The sequence below is a fragment of the Lithobates pipiens genome, unplaced genomic scaffold, assembly GCF_037356315.1.
Source record: "Lithobates pipiens isolate NorthernLeopardFrog02 unplaced genomic scaffold, aLitPip1_a1.2 Scaffold_16, whole genome shotgun sequence".
Classification (NCBI taxonomy): Eukaryota; Metazoa; Chordata; class Amphibia; order Anura; family Ranidae; genus Lithobates; species Lithobates pipiens.
The window spans coordinates 79,306,700-79,333,955 of record NW_027507748.1 but is presented as its reverse complement, the minus strand read 5'-3'; the positions used below and the strand labels follow the sequence as shown (position 1 = coordinate 79,333,955).

General features: G+C 42.8%; 1 protein-coding gene across 1 annotated transcript in view; it reads right to left on the bottom strand.

The window, feature by feature from the left end:
- Positions 1–27,256, bottom strand: part of TMPRSS15 (transmembrane serine protease 15) — a 619,275-nt gene that overhangs the window by 332,720 nt on the left and 259,299 nt on the right. Inside the window, exons 8-9 of the mRNA XM_077480049.1 lie at positions 12,017–12,126; positions 4,807–4,944 (exon numbers count right to left, since the gene is read on the bottom strand). Of these exons, the coding sequence (XP_077336175.1) occupies positions 4,807–4,944; positions 12,017–12,126 (248 nt within the window). The remainder of the gene's footprint in view (positions 1–4,806; positions 4,945–12,016; positions 12,127–27,256) is intronic.

The window sequence follows — 27,256 nt, the reverse complement described above, 5'->3', positions numbered from 1 at the left end:
CCAAGCTATTTGCTGAGAGGCATGTTGAGTCCATGGAATATTTTATATTTTGCCACAAGTTGCGGGAAAATTACAAACTTTTTTTTTTTTTTTTTTTTTTCACAAAGTTGTCACTAAATGATATATTGCTCACGCATGCCATGGGCATATGTGAAATGACACCCCAAAATAAATTCTGCTGCTTCTCCTGAGTATGGGGATACCACATATGTGGGACTTTTTGGGAGCCTAGCCGCGTACGGGGCCCCGAAAACCAAGCACCGCCTTCAGGCTTTCTAAGGGCGTTACAGTTTTGAAGGCCATAAAATGCCAAGATGGCACAAACCCCCCCCCAAATGACCCCATTTTGGAAAGTAGACACCCCTAAATTTAGGGGTACACTAGTGAGACTAGGTAATAAATGGCGGGTGCCCTGAAACTATAAAAAAATAACTAACCAACCAGCGTCACCTGTAACAGTTATATGGTGATCACTGGTGAAAGGGTTAACTAGGGGGCAATTAGGGGGCTTTATGCGGTAGTATATGGGGGTCCCTGGCGCTATAAAAAGCTGCAGCGAACCTAAATACCTACCTGCCTAACTAGCGTCACCTGTGACACTAATACAGCGATCAGAAAAACGATCGCTTATTAGGCTGGGTTCACACTGGAGCGATGCGGGAACGCCACGAATGCGCGGCGGGTTCCCGCATCGCATGCCTCCCGGCGGCAGTTCACACTGCCCTATGCGAACTGCTGGGAGTGTCAGTGAAATGTTACTGACACCCCCAGATCAGTTCGCATATCGCAGTGCGATCTGCAAACTCGGATCGCATGGTGTGAACACCCATGCGATCCGATTCTGCTGCGGGCCAAAAAAAGGGTCCCGTGCGAATTTGCGGCGGGTGCGGCGAATGGCTGAACTCGAATCGCACAGAGATCGGATGTGATTTGCACTGCAGTGCGGTGCGAATCACATCCGTTCTCATAAACCGCTGCAATGTGAACCCAGCCTTAGTGACACTGGCGACGGGGGGTGATCACGGGGTTAAACCTTTATTGGGGGGGTTAGGGGGGTACCTTAGAACTAAAGGGGGCTAACCCTAACTGCCCTAACAGTTATTAGTCACAAATGACACCCGCCGGGTGATCAGGGGGTTAAACCTTTATTAGGTAATAAATGGCGGGTGCCCTGAAACTATAAAAAAATAACTAACCAACCAGCGTCACCTGTAACAGTTATATGGTGATCACTGGTGAAAGGGTTAACTAGGGGGCAATCAGGGGGCTTTATGCGGTAGTATATGGGGTCCCTGGCGCTATAAAAAGCTGCGGCGAACCTAAATACCTACCTGCCTAACTAGCGTCACCTGTGACACTAATACGGCGATCAGAAAAATGATCGCTTATTAGGCTGGGTTCACACTGGAGCGATGCGGAAACGCCGCGAATCCGCGGCGGGTTCCCGCATCGCATGCCTCCCGGCGGCAGTTCACACTGCCCTATGCGAACTGCTGGGAGTGTCAGTGAAATGTTACTGACACCCCCAGATCAGTTCGCATATCGCAGTGCGATCTGCAAACTCGGATCGCATGGTGTGAACACCCATGCGATCCGATTCTGCTGCGGGCCAAAAAAAGGGTCCCGTGCGAATTTGCGGCGGGTGCGGCGGGTGTGGCGGGTGCGGCGAATGGCTGAACTCGAATCGCACAGAGATCGGATGTGATTTGCACTGCAGTGCGGTGCGAATCACATTCGTTCTCATAAACCGCTGCAATGTGAACCCAGCCTTAGTGACACTGGCGACGGGGGGTGATCACGGGGTTAAACCTTTATTGGGGGGGTTAGGGGGGTACATTAGAACTAAAGGGGGCTAACTCTAACTGCCCTAACAGTTATTACAGTCACAAATGACACCAATGCAAAAAAAAAAAAAAATGACATTGGTGTCACTGTGACTGGGGGGCAGGGGTAATTGGGGGGGTGATCGGGGGGTAAAGGGGGGGTGTGAGTGTGCCTGGCATGTTCTACTGTGTGTGTGAGTGTTTGTGCAACTTACTGATCCGCTCTCCTCCGTGTCGGAACGAAAAATACCGACACGGAGGAGAGAATACATCACTTCCTCTCCTGTGTTTACATTACAGGAGAGGAAGTGATGTCACCGGGGATTTCTATTCGTCGGGAGCGATCGCGAGGGGGTGGCCATGAATGAATGGCCGTCCCCTCGTCCGGGATCGCTCCCGAACGAATACCGACCGCCGCAGGCACCGGGCGGGGGCCCGATCGGGCCCCCGACCCGCGGGAGGCAAGGGACGTACATGTATGTCCTTATGCCTGCCCGTGCCATTGTACCGACGTACATCGGCGTGCGGCGGTCGGCAACTGGTTAAGCTTAGTGATATGTAGGATTTTTCAACATGAAAGCCCTATGCTAAAGACAACCACTCATGGTGCCAAATGTATCAGATCACCTAATTCCCTATTACCTCAGTTGGACCCTGAATTTCACATGACCATGCACATCCACAGAATGCATGTCAAGGAAAACAAATGCAAGTACATTGTTTGCTTACTTTAATCTCTCATGTATGTCTGCCTCTTGATTGAAAGTCATTTTAAAACTCTGGCATATTATTGTTATTCTTTGTACATAGATTCAAAAAATATTGCCTCTTTTCTACTGACAAGTACCACATTTGAAATCATAAAACTCGCTTTGCCATCTTTCCAAACAGCACAAAACAAACCCTTGTTCTGCCAAATTCATTAGTGAGCTGCAGAAACTAAGCCAAAAATAAAACATGCTGAAATATTGAAAGGTGCTTTACTTTCTCTAGCTAAGCCATTCAGCGAGCACAGAAGGCAAGCTTATTTTAGAAATAGGAGTTGCAAATGCCAGAACAACAGGTCCTGATCTAAAGCTTGTTGAAAACTGGCTCTGGGGAACATTACCCTATAATAGCGTTCTTCTGCTTATTTATCAAAGCCAGCTCATTTTGCCTGCCTAGAAACTAGGAGTAATAAGCACAAAGCCTAAATGCAAGCTTATAGAAATTTTAGCATTAGCACAACAAGTGTTTAAAGGAATATCCTGTTGCTGTTTTTTAAAAAGATGAACGCAAGTTAACATGTCAGATCAAATAAAATACAACCCTGGGAAGACAAAAAATTATCCCCTGCAGTGGGGTTGGGCCCACACAGCAAGGGTTAATACCAGTGGCGGCAGGTGCACTCAGCCTCTCCACGCACTCGACCCCAAGACATGACGGCCCCTCCTCCACACTCACCCCTCCGTGGTGACTCCCCCCCACACTCACCCCTCCATGGTGACGACTCCTCCCCCACACCCACCTTCCACGGTGATGGCCCCCCACACTCACCCTCCACAGTGACAGACCCCCTGCACTCACCCCTCCATGGCTTCCTCAGCTTCTCCTCCCAGCCAACCTGATCTGCCTCCTGTCCTGACTGGCCGGGAGGGGAAGCCAGAAGACAATAGCGAATATTAATTTGCTATTGTCGCAAGTGGGTGGGTTCAGGTGAAGTGGTCTGCGCCCCAAGCCCAACCTTTTTCAAGCCATTTAGAGCCTGAGACTTGAAAAAAAAAATCATAAAAAATTTATGAGTTTGGTTCCCTGCAGGGGGCCGAGCCCCTGCACCTCCTTATTTACTGGACACTCCTGGTTTATAGCTTATTTATCACTGATAGGTGGCACTGATGGGCATTGCTGGATGCCACTGATGGGCACTGATAGGCACTGATAGGTGACACTGCTAGGCAGCACTGATAGGTGGCACTGATGAGGCACTGATGGGCAGTGATAGGCAGCACTGGTGGGCATTGATAGGTGGTGCTGGTGGGCACTGGTAGGTGGCACTGGCGGGCACTGGTAGGCAGAACTGATAGGCGCTGCTTAGCAGCAGTCGGCTTCCATGTGTGGGAATGATCTCCCTCTGACAGAAGCTGGTAATTGGCTTTTTTTCCTAAAAAAAGCCAATTACAATCTTCTGTTTACATCACGTGATCAGCTGTCATTGGCAATGCCATTGGCAATGATTGCCAATGAAAGCTGATCACGTGGTAAGGATCACGTGGTAAAGGGCCAGGATCAGCCCCTTACTCTGATCTGTGATCAGCCGAGCTTCGTGGACTTGCTGATCACAGGGCACACTGCATGTACCCCACAGGGGGTGCACAGGCAGCGCATGCTTGGGAGATCGTACATGGACACCTACCCAGCAATTTAGGTCCACACTGTAGCTATCTTTGGGCTATAGCACAGGCATGAGGAGGTTAACTTAACTGGTTATCACGCTGATCTTTTGGTTTCAATACTTTAAACAAGTATGCACATAAGGATTAGGTTTTCTCTGCTTCCTGATTTGCATACCGCAGATCAAACAATATTGTAGCAAGGCAATTAGCATTTTCAAAAGAAGGTCAGCAATGACAGCCCTACACACAATGACTGCTGAATAACTTTAATATCACACAGACGAATATTATTATAATTTTTTTTCCAAGAACCCTGCTTCCCAATCTTACACAGCTATTAAAGCCCTGATGAAGGGGACTTTAACAAACCCCAAATATGTTGGCTATAGCTTACTCTGTCCTAAGAACTAATACAATTAGATTTACAAACTCTACATTAATCGGTAATGAGCTAATTTCATGGTTCTTCACTTCCTGTTCTAAAGACATTGCAGGAAGTGAGTGGAAATCTCCCAAGAATGAAGGGAAATCCCACCTTTGGCAGGTGTCACTTTAACAGATGACCGGATCAGAAGATTTTCATTCTATCGTATTAAAGAAAATATACTTACTGGATATACTGCTGTTGGTAAAAGTTGTATAGATTGCTAAAAAGCCTGGCCGACCATCAGAAAGCGCATCAAATTCTACTGTTGCTTTATCAGAAAAAATCCGAATTATCCCAGGATTTGTGGATCTATCATGAAAAGCTAAAAATAAATGCAGAGCAAAAACTCATTATGTTACTGATAAAAAATTTGAGTATTCAGTGTTCAAAATGACATTGATGTTAATTTTGCACACAAAGGATAGTCATGATAGAAAAATGATTTAAATGTACTCTAATTGCTTTAACCTGTTTACCATACAAACTCTGACAAAGTTTTTCATAAAAACCAATTACAGTGATATGGTGAATGACATTCTCTTTGAGATGTATTAAAGGTCCTTTTAACTCATTGCAGTGCACTAATTACTATACTTACACTTGTAATTGTATTGCCTTGGTTGAATAAAGGATAAAGAATACAGATAGTACATACTTTAACATGTGATACAATTCATGACTGCATTAGAATAGTCATTATGAAAACAAAATTGACTGGAATATCTTTTATCAGAACATATCTATAGACTATATTCAATTTGATATGAATTGTACATTGTTGTGCTTCATTAGGCTGTTTTGAATTAATCTAATTATGACATGATAAGTAAAATAAAAAGGAATGAGTGAAAGAGAGCAATGCTTAAAGTGGATGTAAACCTGATTTTTCTTTTTTTAATGAAGACATCTACCTGGTACAGTAGAGGATATCAAGTCACCTGTACCCAGTCCTGCTACTAAGAGTTAATCCAGCTCTGAGCAATCCTCTTGTATTTTATTTTAGGAAGATAAAAAAACGACACACAGAAAAGTTTGTGTCGCCATATCCCCCACTGCTGTGATTTCTTTATCTCATGAACAAGCAAGAGAGCAGAGCGTGTGTTATAATTCCATCTTCACATCCCCATCCTTTCTTCTCCAGCTCTCCCAGGATTGGCTGCTCAACACCTCAGCATATAGTTTCATAATTAGTAAGGTTGAATAAAGACACCAGTCCATCCAGTTCAACCTAAGTGAGTGTCTACAATTGTCCTTATCCCTGTACATTGCACACTCACATCAGTCCCTACCCTCAAGGAACCCACAATCCAACGTCCCCATTCATATACTAGGGCCAATTTTAAACAGAAGCCAATTAACCTACCTGCATGTCTTTGGATTGTGGGAGGAAACCGGAGTACCCGGAGGAAACCCACGCAGGCACAGGGAGAACATGCAAACTCCAGGCAGGTAGTGTCGTGGTTGGGATTCAAACCAGTGACACTTCTTACTGCTAGGTGAGAGTGCTAACCACTACACCACTGTGCCGCCCATGATTGGATATGCTGAAGTCATGTGGTGCCTTTCCTGAGTTTTGACTGGATGTTACTCATCATGGGGCATGATCAGTGTAAGGCCGCGTACACACGCGGGGACTGTTCGCTCAACTTTGTCCGCTGAACAGTGTTTCAGCGGACAGTCCGCTCGTGTGTGGGCTTCAGCGGACAGTTTCAGAGGACAGTTTGACTAACAAAGTTTTTCGGAAATTCCGAAAAACTGTCCGCTGAAACTTGGCTTGAGCGGACAGTCCGCCCGTGTGTAGGCTTGTTCGTCAAACTAAGTCTCGCGCATGCTCAGAAAGAATTTACACGCCGAAGGTTGCATTGCAGTGTATAGGACGTCGTTTTCTAGTCCCGTCGTACGTGCCGTTCACGTCATCGTGCACGGTTTCAGCGGACTGTTCGTTCGTCGTGTGTGGGCAAGTCCGTCCATGCTAATTTTGAGCGGACTGTCCGCTGAAACTGTTTGACGAACAAAGTTGAGCGAACAGTCCCCGCGTGTGTACGCGGCCTGACTGTAAAATAGGAGAGTATAGACGCAGGAGAGGAGTCTTTTGACATCACGACTCCGCCCACTGAGATCTGGCAAAAAGACCCACCCACTGATTCTAGAGTTTTGCGGGGTGCCTACTGCTAAAGGGGTTAATATTTGCAAGGTAGCAATACATGCATGAGGCTTGCATGTATATATAAATGAATACTGTGCCATTAGTTTATACTGGGTAAGTGGTGGGTTTACATCCACATTAAGATATAGATGAGAAGAGGATATGGGGCGACAGGACAGAAGAGAAGGATGAAAGGAGAGAGGAGAAGTGGTGGGTGGGTTAAGAGGAAAGCAGTTGATGGGATAGAAGAGGAGTGGGAAACAAAAAGACAGGAGAGGAGAGAAGATGATGGGATGGCAAATGAGGAGAAGGCAAAAACAACAGGAGAGGAGATAAGATGATAGGAGAGAAAAGGAGGGGGGGGGGGGGCAAATGGACAGGAGATTAGAGAGGATGATGGTATAGAAAAGGAGCTGAAGATAAAAATACAGGAGAGGAAAAAAGATGATGGGAGAGAAAAGGAAGGGGAGGCAAATGAACAGGAGATTAGAGAAGATGATGGTATAGAAAAGGAGATGGAGAAAAAAAAAGACAGGAGAGGAGAAAAGATGATGGGATAGAAAAGGAGGAGGAGGCAAAAACAACAGGAGAGGACATAAGATGATGGGAGAGAAAAGGAAAGGGAGGAAAAAGAACAGGAGAAGAAATGAAAAGTCAGGAGAGCAAAGGGGAGTTAACCTCCCTGGCGGTACGATTATTTCGGATTTTAGGTGCTAAAAGCGGTACCATTATTTTGCATGAAAATTTGGCGTTTTATATTGTAGTCCTGCAATTCTTAGGAATAACTCTCTTAAATCTGTCCAAACCAGAGTCTAGCAGACATCCCGGGTATGATAAAGTTTGAAAAATTAAATCATAAATTATAATATAATAAATAATTATAAATAATTGTACCAAATAATAATATAACAATAATAAAAATTATTCAATAATGTAATCAAATCAAAAACACTGAAATTTGCTCAGTTGCAGAATTGTCACTGTCATTACTTTTCAGTATTTGATGACGGATCTCCCCACAAATCGCTATCCCTCAATTCTGCGAGTGATTCTAATTTATTATCGCTGTTTTCTAGCTGGTCTAAAATCATTTTTGATGTACAGTGACAGTTTTGGTTGCTATGGACAATCTCCAGTTTCCAGGCATAAAGAACAGTTTTTATTATATAAAACTGCATGCAGGACACTGGGCAGACCACTAGGGACAACGGGGATGTGAAATATTTACATACAGCAATGTAATCTGTAAGATTACATTATACTGTATGTTTACTGTTTGTTTCACTTTTTGAATTTGGCGCCGATCTCCGTGCCCGTGCGTCGCAACGCTCGCAGGGCACGGAGATCGGCGGTGTGATGCATCGAGCGAGACACGGCTCGCTCGTACAGCGGGGAGACAACGCTGGATCCGAAGGAGAAGATAAGTAAACCTCCTCCTGGATCCAGCGACGCTGTCCCGAGTCTGGCTCGGGGATACCGCTCTTGGTATAAAAAATCCACCCCGAGTCAGACTCGGGAATACCGTCAGGGGGGTTAAGGGACAGGTGAGCAGATCTGAGAAGATAAGGGGAAAGAGGCAGGAAAAGGGGAACAGGACAGGAGAGGGGTTGAAATCCAAAGAAATGTGGGCGCATATGTGCAGCAGTCCACATACTAACACTGTTCCTCACTCGCTAGGAACATTTTACCTACAATCAGCTAGAAAGTGGCACACTCACAGTCTAAATTCTCTCTTACTTACTGATTGGACACTCCAGCACCAGCTGGTGGTGATCTCAGCAAGTGGTGGATACAATATTCCTGTATTAGCTTTGCACACCTCGTCTAAATATATGACAGTCTCAGAAGACCGTCAGGACCTCTTTACAGACCTTCTCACAGGCCACAGGTAATCCCCAGAAAACCCCCTATTATCATCAAATGAAGGACATTGGGGTGCTTGCTAAGGCTTCTACTACCACCACATTGAAACTCCTGTGAGATAAATGAAAGGGGCCACCACATGACCTCATTGGAGGGAAGAATTTACAGGGCAACAACTGTCCTTGGAGGTTACAAACAGCACTAAGAATCTGTACTGAATGATCTAGCCCTTCTTTGTCACCAATTTAGGACTTCAGACATTGGGTCTGACACAGCAACCTGAATCCATAGAAGGCCTGCAGAGACCCATCTTGGCTGTATAGTTAGCTCCTGAACTCACATTCGGAGGTACTTGACAGACAAGTCAGTATCAACAGAATGCTTTCAAAACAACAAAGTCCTTGTTTATTCTTCCGCAATAGCGAAGCTAGGGGTGGAGCTTAGACAGTACAGTGAGTAATTAGACACTCTCAGATGGAAAGAGGCATATGGTGTGCTAGGATGGAGTGAGCTGTACTAGAGAAAGGACTTTTCTTTAAAGTGGAAGTTTAGTCAAAGACTAACACTAAGGGGGTTATTTACTAAAGGAAAATCCACTTTGCACTGCAAGTGCACTTGGAAGTAAAGTCGCTGTAGATCCGAGGGGGACATGCAAGGAAAATATAAAACAGCATTTTAGCTTGCACGTGATTGGATGATAAAATCAGCAGAGCTTCCACTCATTTAAGATCGACCCCTTAAATTCAGAGCGACTGCACTTTCAAGTGCACTTGCAGTGCAAAGTGGATTTACCTTTTGTAAATAACCCACTAAATCTACTCTCTGCCTCATTCTAAGCCTAATCTATCTAGCCCTGGCAAGTAAAAATCCCTAAAGTTACCTGTTCCGCAGTGGCTCCGGTCCGGTCTCAAGCGGCAGCTGCTGTGTACAGGAGAGAACTGACAACGGCTGGAAAATGCCTGGGAAGTGACATCAACCATAGACTTACTATGGGACTTCTATTGTTGGCTGCCTCTCCTACACACTGAAGCCACCGCTGACAGCTCAGCGTGGAATCAAACAGGAACAGCTACAGAACAGGTAAGTATAGCAATTTCCTTTATAGGGAAAGATAGATTAGGCTTATGCTGGCCACACACAATACAAAAAAATTGGCCGAACCCATTATCGAAAAACAAACATTTGGCCGTGAGAGCGAACGATAGTGCCATCATGTAATGACCGATAAATCGTTCAGTGGACATAAATTATTCAATTTTTTTTTTTTTTTTTTTACATATACCTAGTACAAAAGTTTGGATGGGAAACTCATTTTTTTTTTCATTCGTTTGGCAGAAAATTTTCGAAACTTGTCCTGTTTTTTCAGCTCAAAAACTTTTCTACGATTATTGATTTTGTGCCCATTAACTGGCCAAAAAACAAACAAACTAGCCAAATGACCAAATTTTTGCAGATATTTTGTATAGTGTATGACCAGCATTAGAATGTGGTGGAGAGCAGGTTTATAGTTAGTGACTAAACTTCCACTTTAAGTAGTAAAATTCAAGTTCAGGGGCACAATGCAAGTAAATAAATTATTTTTGGAAATGAAAAACACTGCATGTAAGCATTTAAACCTTTTCATGACCGCCCCACACAGATATACAGTGGCAGTGCAGCCACTCTGCGCCAAATCACGTACTAGGTATGTGATCTGCCACTTCAGGGTCTGGGGAGCTTGTGCTTTGATTGGACAAATCGGGAGCCAATGAGCGGCTCCAGCGAATGTGATTGCCAACAGGACACGCAGATAGTTCTGGAGACAGGCAGAATGGCAGTCTGTCTATGTAAACAAGGTAGGCCGCCGTTTTGTGACAAAGAAAGGTAGTGATCTTGTGTTTCTCCTAGGCAGAAACACAGATCTCTGCTGTCCCACAGTACGACCACCCCCCACACAGTTGGAAAGCACTCCCAGGGCATACAGTTAACCCTTTGATCACCCCTGATGTTTACCCTCTTCCCTGCCAGTGTCATTAATACAGTGACGGTACATATTTTTTAGCACTGATCGCTGTATTAATGTTACTGGTCCCCAAAAAGTGTCAGTTAGGCGTCCCATTTCCGCAATATCGCAGTCCCGCTATAAGTTGATGATTGCCGCCATTACTAGTAAAAAAATATATATCTCACAGTTTGTAGACACTATACCTTTTGCACAAACCAGTCAATATATACTTATTGTGATTTTTTTTTTTTTACCAAAAATATGTAGAAGAATACATATTGGCCTAAATTGATGAATGTAAGAAGCAAGAAATTGCTTCCCTCTTTTTTTTTTATGGATATGTTTTATAGCAGAAAGTAAAAAAGTCAAAATTGTCTGACTTTTTTTTGTTTATAGCGCAAAAAATTAAAACCGCAGAGGAAAGCTCTATTTGTGGAAAAAAAGGACAAATATTTTATTTGGGTACAGCGTTGCACGTCTGCGCAATTGTCAGTTAAATTGTCAGTTAAAGTAACGCAAAGGCCGTATCGCAAAGAATGTCATGAATGAGCGTAAACCTTTCGGAGCTGAAGTAGTTAAATGGGTTATTATTTTGGTGCTTTTACCTGCAATTTTTTAAGGTGGTGACAGGGTCTCTAAGTTTTTTTGTTTTTTTTTTAATACTTCTTCTCTGCGTGTGTAACATTAACGATGTTCAACTAATGGAATAGTAATTCTGTTGAAAAAAAACTGCTCATATAATGATTGCAATGGATCTCATTCTGTTGTCCCATTCTAAATATCAGCTATGGGAATTGAATGTCAAGTTCCTTAAGATTTGTGTGTGCATTTTTGGATATGTGCAGATGATACTGAATTTACATGGCTGCAACATTTACAAGTTCAGATGACATGCTGTGGCAGAGCTGCTCCTTCTTATTATTATAATCTTTTACAATGATGTTGCTGCTGCTGCAAAACACTGTGTTAACACAAAATACATAAGGAGCAAGCACAGGGATTTTCATGCCTACAATCTCTCAGTAGGATCAGGAGTTCTTTTACTCAGAAAACAATATGCGTCAGCAGTTCCACAATACAAAAGCATACTTATTAATAATTTCCTGCATCTTCCTACACTTTGAGGTTAGCAAAGGCATCCATTCAGCCAACTTTATCAAAACTGTATTTCGTGTCAGAATTGTTCACCGTAGCTGTATGTATCTGCTTCTTGCCTGACTCATAGTATAATGTTAAACAACTTTATATAAAAGACATACTGTAACACCAAGGTGAAGTCTTCCATTTATATAGCAGATGTCTATATAAGAAACTATCATAGTAAATCTTTTTATCCAAACGTGTAGCTTTAACTTATGCCTGACATTTTGCATGAAAATATACCTGAACATTGAAGCCTACCTCGCATGGTTTTGTTTGGTCCAATGCCTTCATAAAACAATAACACATCTGCGTAATTTCCAATATCAAACGACAAAAATGTGAATTTGATGTTCAAACCGCTCTTAACACTGTAAACGAAAACAATTAGTATGAAAATAAAAAAAAATAAAAAAAACAACAAGAACTTTAACCACTTCAAGATCAAGCCTATTTCAGACAGTTGTTGTTTACAAGTTAAAATCAATATTTTTTACTTAGATCCCCCAAAAATTATATATATATATATTTTTAGCAGAGACCCAAGAGAATAAAATGGCACTTGTTGCAATATTTTATGCAGTCGTTGTAAAGTTTTTGGCCACGCTGTACTTGTGCAGCAGTCTTTCAAATGTTTGGGGAAAAATACACTTCAATAAAAAAAAAAGAAAAAAAAAAGAAACAGTAAAGTTGGCCCAATTTTTGTTTGTATAACCTGAAAAATTATGTTACGCCAAGTAAATAGATACCTAACATGTTACACTTTAAAATTGTACGCACTCGTGAAATGGCGATAAACTACGGTACTTAAAGTGATTGTAAAGGTTTTGTTTTTTTAAATAACAAACATGTTATACTTACCTGCTCTGTGTAAAGGTTTTGCATAGAGAAGCCCCGATCCTCTTTTTCTGGGGTCCCTCGGTGGTGGTCCTGGCCCCTCCTCTTCATTGGGTGCCTATGACTAAGCACTGTTAAGTGTGAAAAGTGTCGGCCCGTTTGTCCCATTTTTTGCTGTGGTTTTTATCAGTTGGAGTTTTTACAAATAAAGGCTATATTCGAGAGTGTGGCTGTCCAGAACATCCTTTTTCCCTCATGTTGCCCCCATGGAGAGTTGCTTTCCATAGGGGCACCTGTGTGGTCACGCTCCCGAGTCCTGCTGCTGCCATTGACACAGACAGCAGGACTCGGCCCCACCTCCCGACTCCTGTGTCACTGGATTTGATTGACAGCAGCGGAAGCCAATGGCTCCTGTTGCTATCAATCTATCCAATCTATCCAGCAGCTGGATTTTCTGGGCTCGTGCTTGACGCTGGAATGATCAGGTTCAGGTAAGAAAAAGGGGGGCTCTGGGGGGCTGCTGCAGCACAGAAGGCTTTTCACATTAATGGATTAAAGTGAAAAACCGTGAGACTTTAGTCCTTTAAAGATCTCCATAGGCAACGCTTTAAAAAACTTTTAAGGGTTACCTGTTTTGAGTTATAGAGGAGGTCTTTTGTTAGAATTATTGCTTTCACTCTAACAATCGTGTCAATACCTCACATGTGTAATTTGAACACTATTTACATTTGCGGACGCAACCTATGTATACGTTTCTATGCACGCAATGACAGGGGCGCTTTAATTTTTATTTAATTTTTACTTAATTGATATATTATTTTTTTTACACTGTCCAAAATCTGATTAATTTTATTGCTGTCACAAGGAATGTAAACATCCCTTGTGACAGTAATAGGGAGTGACAGGTTCTCTTTTGGAGGGATCTACTGTCAAAGTATTCAAGACGCCAAAATTTGCGTTTTTGAATACTTTGGATTTTTTAACAATTTTTAAATAGTACCGGGGTGATGCCTCTAGCTGCAGACATTACCATGGTATAACCACTTCCTCAAAATGATGTACATGTACAAGATTTGGAGGCAAGTTAAAGACCTTTAAGGGAATGTACAGATTTTTCATTGTAATGTTTTTAAGATTTTTTTTCTATGCAAGGTTTATAGTCCTAAAAGTGCATAGGGCAGTCATAATTTCCTATTTACATATACATAAACGTACCAAAAACTCTACTGATTAAATGTAAATCGCATAATCTGGTTTTGTATGAGAACATTTTGTACCTTTACATGAATTGTCATGATTGTCCTTCGAAAGCTGTGAACTAACGATCAGATTATTGTACGATTGCTTCAAAAGTGTACGGGCCTTTATCTGAGCGTCCTCTTGATCCAGTGATGTGCATGAGAGCATCAGCACTTTGGGGACTCTCCCTAGCCCTTGCTAGTTCTTTGTCACTGTGAGAAAAGACTGTTTAAGCATTGTTTGGCATGAAAGAGTATTTGACTAGGCCTGAAACTGATTGGCAGGTGGGAGTTGCCCCACAATAGCCATTCACTATGTCTAGTCAGAAGCTGGCCATAGATGGATTAAAATTCGCCCAGTTCAGCAGGGACCGGCAGAAAATCGATCCATCTATGGTAATTCTCACTCAACAGAAGTTGATTTAAAGAATTAATTTTGCCGAATAGGAGTGTTAGAAAATGTTTGGTGAACAACGGGCTGCAGCCAAACAGCTGCAGCACTGATCAGTGTATTCTGACAGCGGATGAGTTCTTGCTGTCAGAATACAATATGCAAGGAGAACAATTCCTTCATCCATTTCACTGGATATATGAATTTGTATGTATTTTTTTTTTTTAATCAGCTCACCTACTGGTTAAAAAAATAATTAAAAAATCTAGCCTGAGACGCATTGAGTGTTTGAATAGGCAGGACCCCAAGCTGAGCAGTTTGCTAGCCAAAGGTCTGAGACTAATTGAGAGACAGTATCTGAATAGGCAGCAGTCTGTACAGCAAGTTTGTTAGCCATGAGTAGGGATGAGCTTCGAGTTCGAGTCGAACTCATGTTCGACTCGAACATTGCCTGTTCGCCTGTTCAGCGAACAGTGAACAATTTGGGCTGTTCGCAGCAAATTCGAAAAGCCGGAACACCCTATACAAGTCTATGGGAGAAATCTAAAGTGCTAATTTTAAAGGGTAATATGCAGGTTACTGTCCTAAAAAGTGTTAGGGGACCTGGGTCCTGCCCCAGGGGACATGGATCAATGCAAAAAAAAGTTTTAAAAACGTCCGTTTTTTTCAGGAGCAGTGATTTTAATAATGATTAAAGTGAAACAATAAAAGTGTAATATTCCTTTAAATTTCGTAGCTGGGGGGTATCTATAGTATGCCTGTGAAGGGGCGCATGTTTCTGGTGCTTAGAACTGTCCCTGCACAAAGTGTCATTTGTGCAGGAAAAAAAGTCTTTTAAAATCACTTGCGGCTAAATTGTCGGGTCTCCGTAATACAGAGAACACTCAATGAGTGTTCTCTGTATTAGCCGACAATTCATTCATTCATTGATACAAAAAAAAAAAAAAAAAAAAGCGTGGGGGTTCCCCTAAATTCAATTACCAGGCCCTTCAGGTCTGACATGGATATTAAGGGGAACCCCGTGTCAAATTAAAAAAAAAAATTGACGTGAGGGTCCCCTTAAATATCCATACCAGACCCTTCAGGTCTGATATGGATATTAAGGGGAACCCCGCATCAAATAAAAAAAAAAAATTGACGTGGGGGTCCCCCTAAAAATCCATATCAGACCCTTTATCCGAGCACGCAACCTGGCAGGCCGCAGGAAAAGCGGGGGGACGAGAGAGCGGCCCCCCCTCCCTCCTGAACCGTACCAGGCCACATACCCTCAACATTGGGAGGATGCTTTGGGAGTCTGTGACCCCTCAAAGCACCTTGTCCCCATGTTGATGAGGACAAGGGCCTCATCCTCACAACCCTGGCCGGTGGTTGTGAGGGTCTGCGGGCGGGGGGCTTATCAGAATCTGGAAGCCCCCTTTAACAAGGGGACCCCCAGATCCCGGCCCCCCCTGTTTGAAATGGTAAGGGGGTACAAAAGTACCCCTACCATTTCACAAAGAAAGTGTCAAAATGGTTAAATAAGACAAACACACTTTGGAAAAATTCCTTTATTAAAAATAAAAAAATAAAAAAAAAGATTCCAGCGGTGCTAATCCACTCTTGCTATCCAGCGACGAATCTCCGGGGTCCAGCTATGGATGATCATATCCAGCGACGGGGGATCTCTCAGTCCAGCGCTGTCCATACATCCTTCTTCTGTCTCCATTGCGGAGACACTGCAGAGATCCCAGCGCTGACGTTTCTTATATTGGAAAGGCGGGGCACCCGTCACCTGACCCCGCCCCCTCTGACGCTGGTGAAGGGAGCCAGGGGTTCCCCAGTGACGTATGGGTGACCCCGCCCCCTCTGATGTAACGGAAACCTGCGTTACATCAGAGGGGGCAGGGTCACCCACACGTCACTGGGGAACCCCTGGCTTCCCTCTCCAGCGTCAGAGGGGCAGGGTCAGGTGACGGGTGGCCCCGCCCTCCTAATATAAGAAACGTCAGCGCTGGGATCTCTGCAGTGTCTCCGCAATGGAGACAGAAGAAGGATGTATGGACAGCGCTGGACTGAGAGATCCTCCGTCGCTGGATATGATCATCCATCGCTGGACCCCGGAGATCCGTCGCTGGATAGCAAGAGTGGATTAGCACCGCTGGAATCTTTTTTTTTATTTTTTTCATTTTTAATAAAGGAATTTTTCAAAAGTGTGTTTGTCTTATTTAACCATTTTGACACTTTCTTTGTGAAATGGTAGGGGTACTTTTGTACCCCCCTTACCATTTCAAATGGGGGGGGGCCTGGATCTGGGGGTCCCCTTGTTAAAGGGGGCTTCCAGATTCTGATAAGCCCCCCGCCCGCAGACCCTCACAACCACAGGCCAGGGTTGTGAGGATGAGGCCCTTGTCCTCATCAACATGGGGACAAGGTGCTTTGAGGGGTCACAGACCCCCAAAGCATCCTCCCAATGTTGAGGGTATGTGGCCTGGTACGGTTCAGGAGGGAGGGGGGGGCCGCTCTCTCGCCCCCCCCTCTTTTCCTGCGGCCTGCCAGGTTGCGTGCTCGGATAAAGGGTCTGATATGGATTTTTAAGGGGACCCCCACATCAATTTTTTTTTTAATTTGATGCGGGGTTCCCCTTAATATCCATATCAGACCTGAAGGGTCTGGTATAGATATTTAGGGGGACCCCCACGTCAATTTTTTTTTTAATTTGACACGGGGTTCCCCTTAATATCCATGTCAGACCTGAAGGGCCTGGTAATTGAATATAGGGGAACCCCCACGCTTTTTTTTTTTTTTTTTTTATCAATGAATGAATGAATTGTCGGCTAATACAGAGAACACTCATTGAATGTTCTCTGTATTACGGGGAGCCGACAATTTAGCCGCAAGTGATTTTAAAAGACTTTTTTTCCTGCACAAATGACGCTTTGTGCAGGGACAGTTCTAAGCACCAGAAACATGCGCCCCTTCACAGGCATACTATAGATACCCCCCAGCTATGAAATTTAAAGGAATATTACACTTTTATTGTTTCACTTTAATCATTATTAAAATCACTGCTCCTGAAAAAACGGCCGTTTTTAAAACTTCTTTTTGCATTGATCCATGTCCCCTGGGGCAGGACCCGGGTCCCCAAACACTTTTTAGGACAGTAACCTGCATATTACCCTTTAAAATGAGCACTTTAGATTGTGGACGTTCGAGTACCATAGACTTTAATAGGGTTCTAAAGTTCACACAAGTTTAGGTCTGTTCGCAGGTTCTGGTGCGAACCGAACAGGGGGGTGTTCGGCTCATCCCTAGCCATGAGGCAGAATAAGACACAGACTCAGGGACTATGCAGTACAGGTAGCTGAATAATTTCTGTTGTATCAGCGTGACTCTGAAAATCCCTATGTGTGCAGCCTCTTTAAGTAAAAGGCCTTTTTTGTAAGTAAAAATGGGTGTGAAAAGCCCTTAAACACAAGATAGTGAGTGGAACTATGTTCTTAAAGTGGTTGTAAACCCTTACAACACACTTTGACCTACAGGTAAGCCTAGATTAAGGCTAACCTGTAGGTCCAAGAAATATCTCCTAAACCTTTACGGTTTAGGAGATATTTGCCCGAAGACAGGCACCGCTGTCTACGGCGCATGCGCCATAGACAGCGTCGCACAGGCGCACTGAGCGCAGGATCTTCAACGATGGAGATGCTGCACGTGTCGGCTCCCGTGCTTATGCGCAGGAGTGACGTCATCGCGGTTTCGCCAAATGACAGCGGCGGAGCTGCGAGACCCCACTGAGAAGATGGATGCGCCGGACTGCAGGGGACAGCGGTGACTTCGCTGGCTCCTGTGTCAGGTAAGTGACACATAATGGGCTACTATGCGATGCATAGTAGTCCATTATGCTTTGCCTTTGCAGGGAATGAAAGAGGAAGTAAACCCATCATAAAGCTCTATATTTAATGCTAAATCCTCAAAATTGTTACATCAGACTCCCAAACTCAGAGATTCATTCCTGGAGATCTCCTGCCAGTACTTGTTCGCCTGCAGCCTTTCCTAGTCTGTGTTTCTCCATTCTCTAATGTGTCCCTCTGCTAGCTGTAACTTCCAATCCACACGTTTTTTTTTTCCTCTCTACCATAATATGGTACTGCTGTATTTTTAATAGGGATGGGCAAACAGTTCTGCCCGAGCATAATTTCGGACCCAATTTTCTGCAAAGTATATAGGGCAGGCCGTATAGTATATAGACTGCTGTTCAGAGTATATAGTGCCTGGGGGACCCCTGCGCCGTTTTTTTTCAATGATTTCCATCAATATTGACCCAACAGTACATTACAGCAGTAAGCAGTTTTAAATTACTTTTTTTCCTTTAGAAATGTAATTTTACTGTGGTGTTGTTCTAAACACGGGTAAAAAGTGCCACTTTACATGCATACTATAGACACCCCCCTGCCATTATATTTAAAGGAATATTTCATTTTTATTGTTTCACTTTAAGAATGATTAAAATCACTGCTCCCAAAAAACAGAGGTTTTTAAAGCTTTTTTTTGCATTGATACATGTCCCCTGGGGCAGGACCCGGGTCCCAAACACTTTTTATGATAATAACTTGCATATAAGCCTTTAAAATTAGCACTTTTGATTTTTCATGTTCGTGTCCCATAGACTTTAATGGCGTTCGCATGTTTGAAAAAAATTTTTTGGCTGTTCACATGTTCTGCTGCAAAGCAACCCGGGGGGTGTTCGACTCATCCCTAGTGATGGCTAAAACCTTATTTCTTCTCCACAATCAAGTTATGAATGCTGCTCTTTTATCCTTTTGAATTGAATCTTCTGCCATGTTTATGGGGTGATTACTTTAGCTCAAGTGTTGGTCAGTTGATCAAACCTGCAGGAAGTCCCTAGTCAGTCCTCCCTTTCTACAATCTCAATTTTTTGGAGCTCACTTTTTAGCCTGCTTCAACAAGCTTTGTGTTGATGGCAAATGGCAAATGCAGCTTGTTTTTGACATTAGTTTAAATCATTTTTTTCAGGTCCCAGATATAAATGAAAAGCTTACAGTTAGATTTTACTGATGAAGCTTGCGCATTGCAAACCATTATGCCTTTTGTCAGTAACAACAAAGTTTTCTTCAACCTTCAACACTTCTGAAAAGTCCTTGCTGCTCCCTTACTCCCTCCATCTGACCCACTAAGGTGTCTAGATGCTGCCTGTAAAGCATCCAGCATTTTGTAACAGCAGGACGTGACAGAAGTTTTGCTGCCTTTGTGAAGAATTGGAACGCATTGTTGTAACTTATAATGTGCAGGCACTCTCTCACACAACACTTCAGTGGTGGAAGTCTCACAGGCAGCAGATGGCCATATTGGTGGTGTCAGGTACAGTAAATGCTTACAATGGTAATACTCTTTACACACCTAAGAGTTATAGCGCATTAAGAAAACTTCAGGGCTATTAATGAAAAAAGGCATAATGAATTGTTTAAGGAAGAACAGCAGCAGTAAGTACTCATTTCAAACAATTAATACCGTATATATGAGCAGACTAAAGAGTGTTGCCTGATGACAGTGTCTCTAAGATGTTTCTAAGCTCATTCAGATTTCATTGATAGGTGCATTGGACCTTCTGCTGACCTTCAGCTGACCAGGATTTTACACCCTTGAAGCTGATTTTGAATTGTTATACATTTTCATGGGGAGAGAAGCAGAAAGGAATATCTGCATATCAACACAGTACTTAAAGGATAAGTTCACCTTTCCGGGCAGAATTTCACTTTTCATAATAAATAGAAGCTTTCTTCAATGCCATTTCTGGCCCAGCATGACAAGTGTCATGTTTACACACACCTCCCACCCACCTATCTCTAGTCCAATACACTTAAATAAACAGAAGAAGATCTGCCCCCTTCTGTCTGGGTGGATCGGATCAGAGGGCCCACAGAGTAGAGCGGGCTGTGTCCGTGTCTGCTCTGTCATCTGCCCACTCCCCTCATTGTGGCCAGCGACCAGTTACCAACTTGCTAAAGTGGCCCTCCCTCCTCAAAAGGTTGGGCACCCCTGGCATAGTGTATGGCCATCTTTATACAAGTACATAGGAGGAAATGGACAGAAACACTCAGCTGTCAGGCCTCGTTCACCTCACCATGTAGTGAAAACTCACATTCATGCATGCATTTGTAGTGGGTGTTTTGGAGCGTTTTCACTTGTCGGGCATAGGGCAGCCCATTCACTTGAATGAGCTGCCCTACGCACGACAATCACTCCAAAGAAGGTAAAGAATGTTTTTGTTTTTTTTGGAGTGGAGTGTGGTGCGTTACCACAGTTTTTGGTGCATCTGCTGCACTTGGGGAGCCTTTAATATGCAATAATACCACAAGCATGATGCACATTTGCAGTGTTTCTGAAATGCATGGCAAAGCATGCATTTTCTGTGTGATTTGCCATGCGTTTGAAAACACACATTGTTCTTGTGTAAACACATCAATTTCACTTTCAGGCCCCATTTACATCTAGCATAGTGGGAGTGCATGTTTTTTGGCTAGTTTTTCCAGTGACACACATAAAGTAACCTGTTGACTTCAATGGGCTGCACTAAACCTGGCATATAGCTCATGGGACATTTTGGCATAGGGCGAGTTGCAAGTTTTTTACTGCATTTGTCACCTGTTTCTTCATGTGACAAAATGTGTGTTTGCTTCTGTGGTGTGCTATTAACAATTAATGACACTGAAAGCGCAACTAGGTACTTTTAGGTGTTTAAATGTGGCCACACACTATACAATCGGATTGTAAAATCTCTGTACACTCCTTCAGATATACCAAAACTATATAATAGTAGGACAAACCATCAATTCAATCACTCTGTGTCCAATCAGGCAGGCTCTTTCACTACATCAGGGGTGTCCCGTGGGCTGCATGCAGCCCCAGGCAATTTAGCATGCACCCCAAGCCCGTCTGAAGGGTCACCAGGCAAATTCATGCATGGAGGAATGCTGGGGATGCTGTGAAAACTTTGTGTTAAGGTGTGCTAATGAGATCAGCTGGTAAACGTCTTCCTGTGTCTTACTGGCTTGTCTCTGAAGTGATCTGAGAAATATAGCCATGGATGAAGTAGGCCTTGTTTTCAAAATCAAAGAAAGCTTGTATTTTTGTGCATTCAAGGTACATCAATGGGTTTATTGGTACACAGCGGAGCTGGATTTTTCAGAAAAAAAGGTGAACTTAACCTTTAAAGTTTTCTGTGGGGAAAATAATTCTCAGCACCTACAGGTTCTTGTGCCTACACATTTCTTTCAGAAGGGATCTTCCCTTCATTCTGTCAGGGCTCTGCTCGTGCTGTGTGGGCGAATCTGGTACGTGCACCATTAGGCAGACTAGGCATCGGCGTGTGTGTGTACACCTCAGGTGCACGCACATGCACAATGGGCGCGTGTGCGCGCTAGCGCGGTTTGGCACCAGTGGCCCTATTTAAAGGTGACAGCTGCACTTGTTCAGCACTGTTTATTTGCAGCTTGTACCCGAGACTTCTTCTACCTGCCTGTCTGATTGCTATTACTGACCTGGCTTACGTCTGATCTCTCCAACCCTGATCCCGGCCTGCCTGACCCTGAAAAGGTCAAACCAATCAAGATTTGGACAGACCTGAGTTCTTCCAAGCACCTAGGAACCCTTGCAGGTCTACTGATGTCTGACTATCCTATGACTCTGATGTTAAGAGAACAGAGACCATTGTCTCTGCAGATTAGAGGATAAAACCTTGACCCTGACAAAGATGGGGTTTTATTACATAGTCCTAAATGTTTTATAAAGCTTGTGTTTCCTTAAGATTTCCTGGCCTATATAATAACATACTGTATGCAGACATTTTTTGCAAGCCCCCTGCACTGAGCACAACACAAGGAAAACAGTATGTCTGAAAGCAGAAGTATAGCCCTTCCACTGACATGTGCAGTATATTGCTCCAAATAGTCCATAAACCATTGGCTTAAAAGGTTGTCAAGTAAATGGCCTTTCTGGCAGTGGCAGGACTGAATGGGGTGATTTTTTACATTACCTATTTTTACATGACCTATTACATTTATATTTTGATAAATGTCTTTCTTTCAGGCTTAAATTGGTATATATGCTTGCTATACCATTTATTTAACTGTAGTTCAGATGGATAAAATATGAAAAGATAAAGGTTTGTTTTATTAGTAAAGGAAATATAATGCCATATGTTAGAACTGATTATACTAAGGGACTATTTCTTCCGAGACAAAACTCCTGTAAATCGATTTCATGGACTGTAATTATGTGGGCTGACTCATTAAGCCGTGAGATATGTTACATACTTTGATGAATAAGTCCTATAGAGGGTACACTGCACGACACTGGATCTATTCTCACTTGAAAGAATATTCACCGTAGGATGAATGTGGCATTTTATGTTCTACAAGATTTTCACATGAGTCTGTCTTACCCTCAGAACTGTTCGGTGTCTGGTTTATAGCTTCAGTAATTCATCAAGAGTTAAAGGGACACTATGAGCTAAATGGTATATGGTGAGATTCAGATAAGGTATATCTAAAGCTAAGCTTTGTATATCTCCCTATATAAATAACTACAATACATACATATATGTATATATTCTGTGTTTTTTTTTTTTTAACTGAACAATGTATCACTACTGGACTAAAATTATCACAATATAAACTTGAAAATAAATACAGCATTAAAAATACATCAAATAAAAGTAATCAACTTGCACTGAGCAATAATTCATTTAATGCCAAACAAAGAATAAAATGACCTGTACAGCTTTTAAGGGAAAGTTATATTTGGTAACTAAGGTAACAGTGAAAAACTGGTTGCTTTAGGCAACACATGGGGAACTTAGCGAGAAAAAAAAAGAAAATACTGATTATTTGCACTGAACAACAGATTAATAAAATAAAGAATTTTAATGGAGAACAGGCTTCTCAACACCTTTCCATACACAAGGCTCAGTGTGAATTCATACATGTGATGTTTTGAGAAAACTTAGATGTATTTATATGTGTAGTGCTAATCTTTAATACCTGAATAATATACCAGCTGCTGTGCTAATAAGATCACAAAATTTGAAACAAAAATAGGCACAGCACTAAAAACACCAGAAAAATAGAACTAATCAACTGCAGTGAAACACATTTCAAAGTGCAAAACAAAAAAAATAAGCTCATAAATAACATTCTTTGTGGCAAAATAATTTAAAAGAAAGTGAAAAAAATCTGTGTATTGATGCATAAAGGTTGAATGCATACATTTCTGTAGTCACCTGAGAAATGTATCCTAAATGAACGAGACAATGATCACTAGGTCTAATCACACTTCATATCAAACTTCATGGGATAAAACAACCCCTTGATCCAAAAGTACTATAGATTTTCCATATTTAAAAAAATACATGGTTGCTAAGACTGATTAAAGAATGATTTTTCTGTGTTCCAGAAATTGCCGACCTCCAAAAACCTTGAAAATAATACAAAAAGATAAAAGAGAAAATAACAATATAACATGTGTAACATTAATGAGCACCCAACATGGTGCAACGAGAGTAGAGGGTGGACTTCATCCATAGACAGCATCTTACTGCTAAGTATTATTGGGGGTTAAGTTCATTCGTTTAGTCCTGACCTAGGATTTTCAGGGACTAGGGAGCTAAAGTAGTCTACCCAGTTTCAATTATGCATACGATTTGACGTTCTTTGCTTTAACTTTTTTCCATTCACATTCTATTTGGCGTGGGGTACTGGTAGTGACATTTTTCCCATCTGGATCTGGGAGAATATCCCATTATTTTAGCAGAGTAATCCCTTTTTCCAAGGAGGTTATTGTATAAGTGTTGTTGTCTTTGGTGATGGTTAGCTTCAGGGCCGGATTAACATAGGGGCTATTGGAGCTGCAGCTCCAGGCCCCTTTCTCAAGATAGGCCCATTTGCCCAAAAAAAAAAAGAAAAAAAAAAAAAAAAAAAAAAAGATTGACTTCGAGGATTGTAGCTCGGCGATCAGGAGTCACAGAGACCTCACATTTGGGGGGTATGTAGCTAAAGACCAACTCCAGCACTGGTTAAAATATGGGGCTGCTATCATCTATGGTTCCGGAGATACGGGGCTCCTTGCACAGCCTGTCAGAAGCTACATACAGAGCGGCAGTATAAATACAAGCTGGAACACTCTGCAGCAGACAGAGAGGATGACCTCACAGTGCTTATAATAATTATTTGTATATTACTTATGATAGTTAACCCCTTGCCACCCAGGCCCATCCTGAGACTTCTCTCCTACATGGAAAAATCATCATTTTTTTATGCTAGAAAATTACTCAGAACCCTCAAGCATTATATATTGTTTTAGCAGAAACCCTATGGAATAAAATGGTGGTCTTCGCAACTTTTTATGTTACACCATATTTGTGCAGCAATTTTTCAAACTTTTTTTTTTTGGAAAGAAACTGTTTCATTCATTAAAAAAAAACACTAAAGTTAGCACGATTTTTTGTTGTGTACTAAGCAATGCTTTAAATTTTTTTACAGGTTACATGTTTAGAGTTACAGAGGAGGTCTAGTGCTAGAATAACGATCATGGCGTATGCAACCTGTGTGTATCTGGCTTTGATACTAACCAGTGCCTACCCAGGGACTGACTAGTATCTCTCTCCAGCCTGTCCCCTCTCACCTGCTGGCCTGTGAATGGGGCAATCACCCCCGCAGTGTTATTGTGTTCCGCCAGTGAATACAATGATTACATACTGCTCACTGTCATACCCTCCACACTTCTCTCCTATACATAACGTCCTCTGTCATATCCTACACACTCCTCTCCTGTACATAGTGCCCGCTGTCATACACTTCTCTCCTGTACATAGTGCCCACTGTTGTACCCTCCACACTCCTCTCCTATACATAGTGCCCACCATCATTACCCTCCACACTCCTCTCCTGTACATACTACTCACTGTCATACCCTCCACACTCCTCTCCTATACATAGTGCCCACTGTAATACCTCCAACACTTCTCTCCTATACATAGTGCCCACTGTCATACCCTCCACACTCCTCTCATGTACATACTACTTACTGTCATACCCTCCATACTCCTCTCCTATACATAGTGCCCACTGTCATACCCTCCACACTTCTCTCCTATACATAGTGCCCACTGTCATACCCTCCACTCTCCTCTCCTATACATAGTGCCTACTGTCATACCCTCTACACTCCTATGCTGTGCTGTGCATACTGCCCACTCTCATACCCTTCACACTCCTCTCCTGTACATAGTGCTTTCTGCCATACCCTCTGCACTCCTCTCATGTACATAGTGCCCACTGTTAGACCCTCCACATTCCTCTCCCTCACCTGCACATATTTCACACTTTCATACCATCCATACTCCTCCCCTATGCCTCTTACCCACAAAAACTGTTCTTTAAAATTATACTGAATATCCTCAATGTTACCAGCTCTAGAATGGGCACTTTTGTCAGTTCAACTAAAGGAAATCTCACAATCCTCATATTTGTTCTTCCCGTTATTAGTACTTATTTAATTTTGTAATTACTATTGTGATGTATAGAGGAACACGGGGGATGTCAGCTACTCTAAATATAGCACTTGTAAAAAAGCGCCCCTGAAAATATTTTTGAAATGTTGACAACTATGCACTTAGGGCCACAGGGTCAGTAGGGGGCCCCATGAGAGGCTCCTGTGATATTAAAGCGGTAGTAAACTTTTCTAACATTACTACTTTTTAGAGGCCCTGGGGTAGGTTATGCTATAATGTATAAGTATGCCCAGCATATTAGCACATTAGGGCACACTTACCTGTCAGACTGAGCCCTCCAGTGCTGTGCTGTGATCAGTCCGGCGGGGCCCGGGCACTTCCATCTTCACCCGGTCTTCCTTCTGGGTTCTGTGCCTTCGGTCACTTGCCTTGGCCAGGCTGCGTTGATGTCATTCCCACACCTGCTCATGTCCATCCTCTCTCTCTCATCCCCCCCTTTCTCTCTCATCCTCCCTTCCTTACCCCTCACAACTCCTCCATCCCCTTTCTCGCTCTCTCATCCTCCCTCTCTCTCTTTAATTTAATTTGTTATAACAAAAAATAGTTTGCATTTTTATTTATTTATTGTTTATAAAAGGCCCCACCAAAATCCTCAGCACCAGGCCCATGATGTTCTTAATCTGGCCCTGGTTAGCTTTGTGGGGTAACCCCATCTGTAAGCAATTTTATGATTTCAGAGTACTTTGGTCACTGTATTTAAGCTCTTTGTTTTCTGAGGTGTATATTATGACAGATCAGTAAGGAATTGTAGGCTCTAATATTGTAAGGGGATTTGATCTTGCTTCCTCATAGTTGCCATAAGGAGTTCCTTCACATGAAAAAAAGTAGGCAAAGGAGTACATTTCTGGGAATGTGATCTGATAGGTGGGATGGCTTGGGGGAGACGGTGAATTCTGTTGATAGTGGCTTCTAAGTCATTAAGACTGGGCAGGAGGTTTTTGTAAAGTATTGCTGCATTGAGGTTCAGTTAAGATTGTTGAACTGTTTTGGGGATCCCTCTTATTTTTAAATTGTTTCTTCTAGACCTGTCCTCCATGTCAGCTAATTTAGCTTTGATAGATTTATTTTCGCCCTCCCTCTCATCATGAACGTCAATCAGATCATTAATGGTTTTTGCATACTTTTCCATCTTGGACTTAATGTGATCCACTTTATTTTCCACTGATTGTATGTCTGAATTAAATCTGTGGATGTAGGTGGCCATGTCTGTTTGAATCATGCTCCGCAGAGACAAAAGCATGTTTTTTTAGCACAGTATCCAGCACAGGCTGGTTCTGTGAGGGGAAGGACTCTATGGATAATGGCAACTCCCTAGTATCCTCCCCTGAATCTGAGGCAGGGCTCCTTGCCAGGCCCAATCCATTGCCATCCAGCCTGTGCTTGGACTTGGCAGGGCTGTTGGCAGATGTTGGAGAGAGGGAGGGTAGGAGTTCTGGCTAGCTGGGGAGTAGTTTTTTGGTGGGTGATTGCCT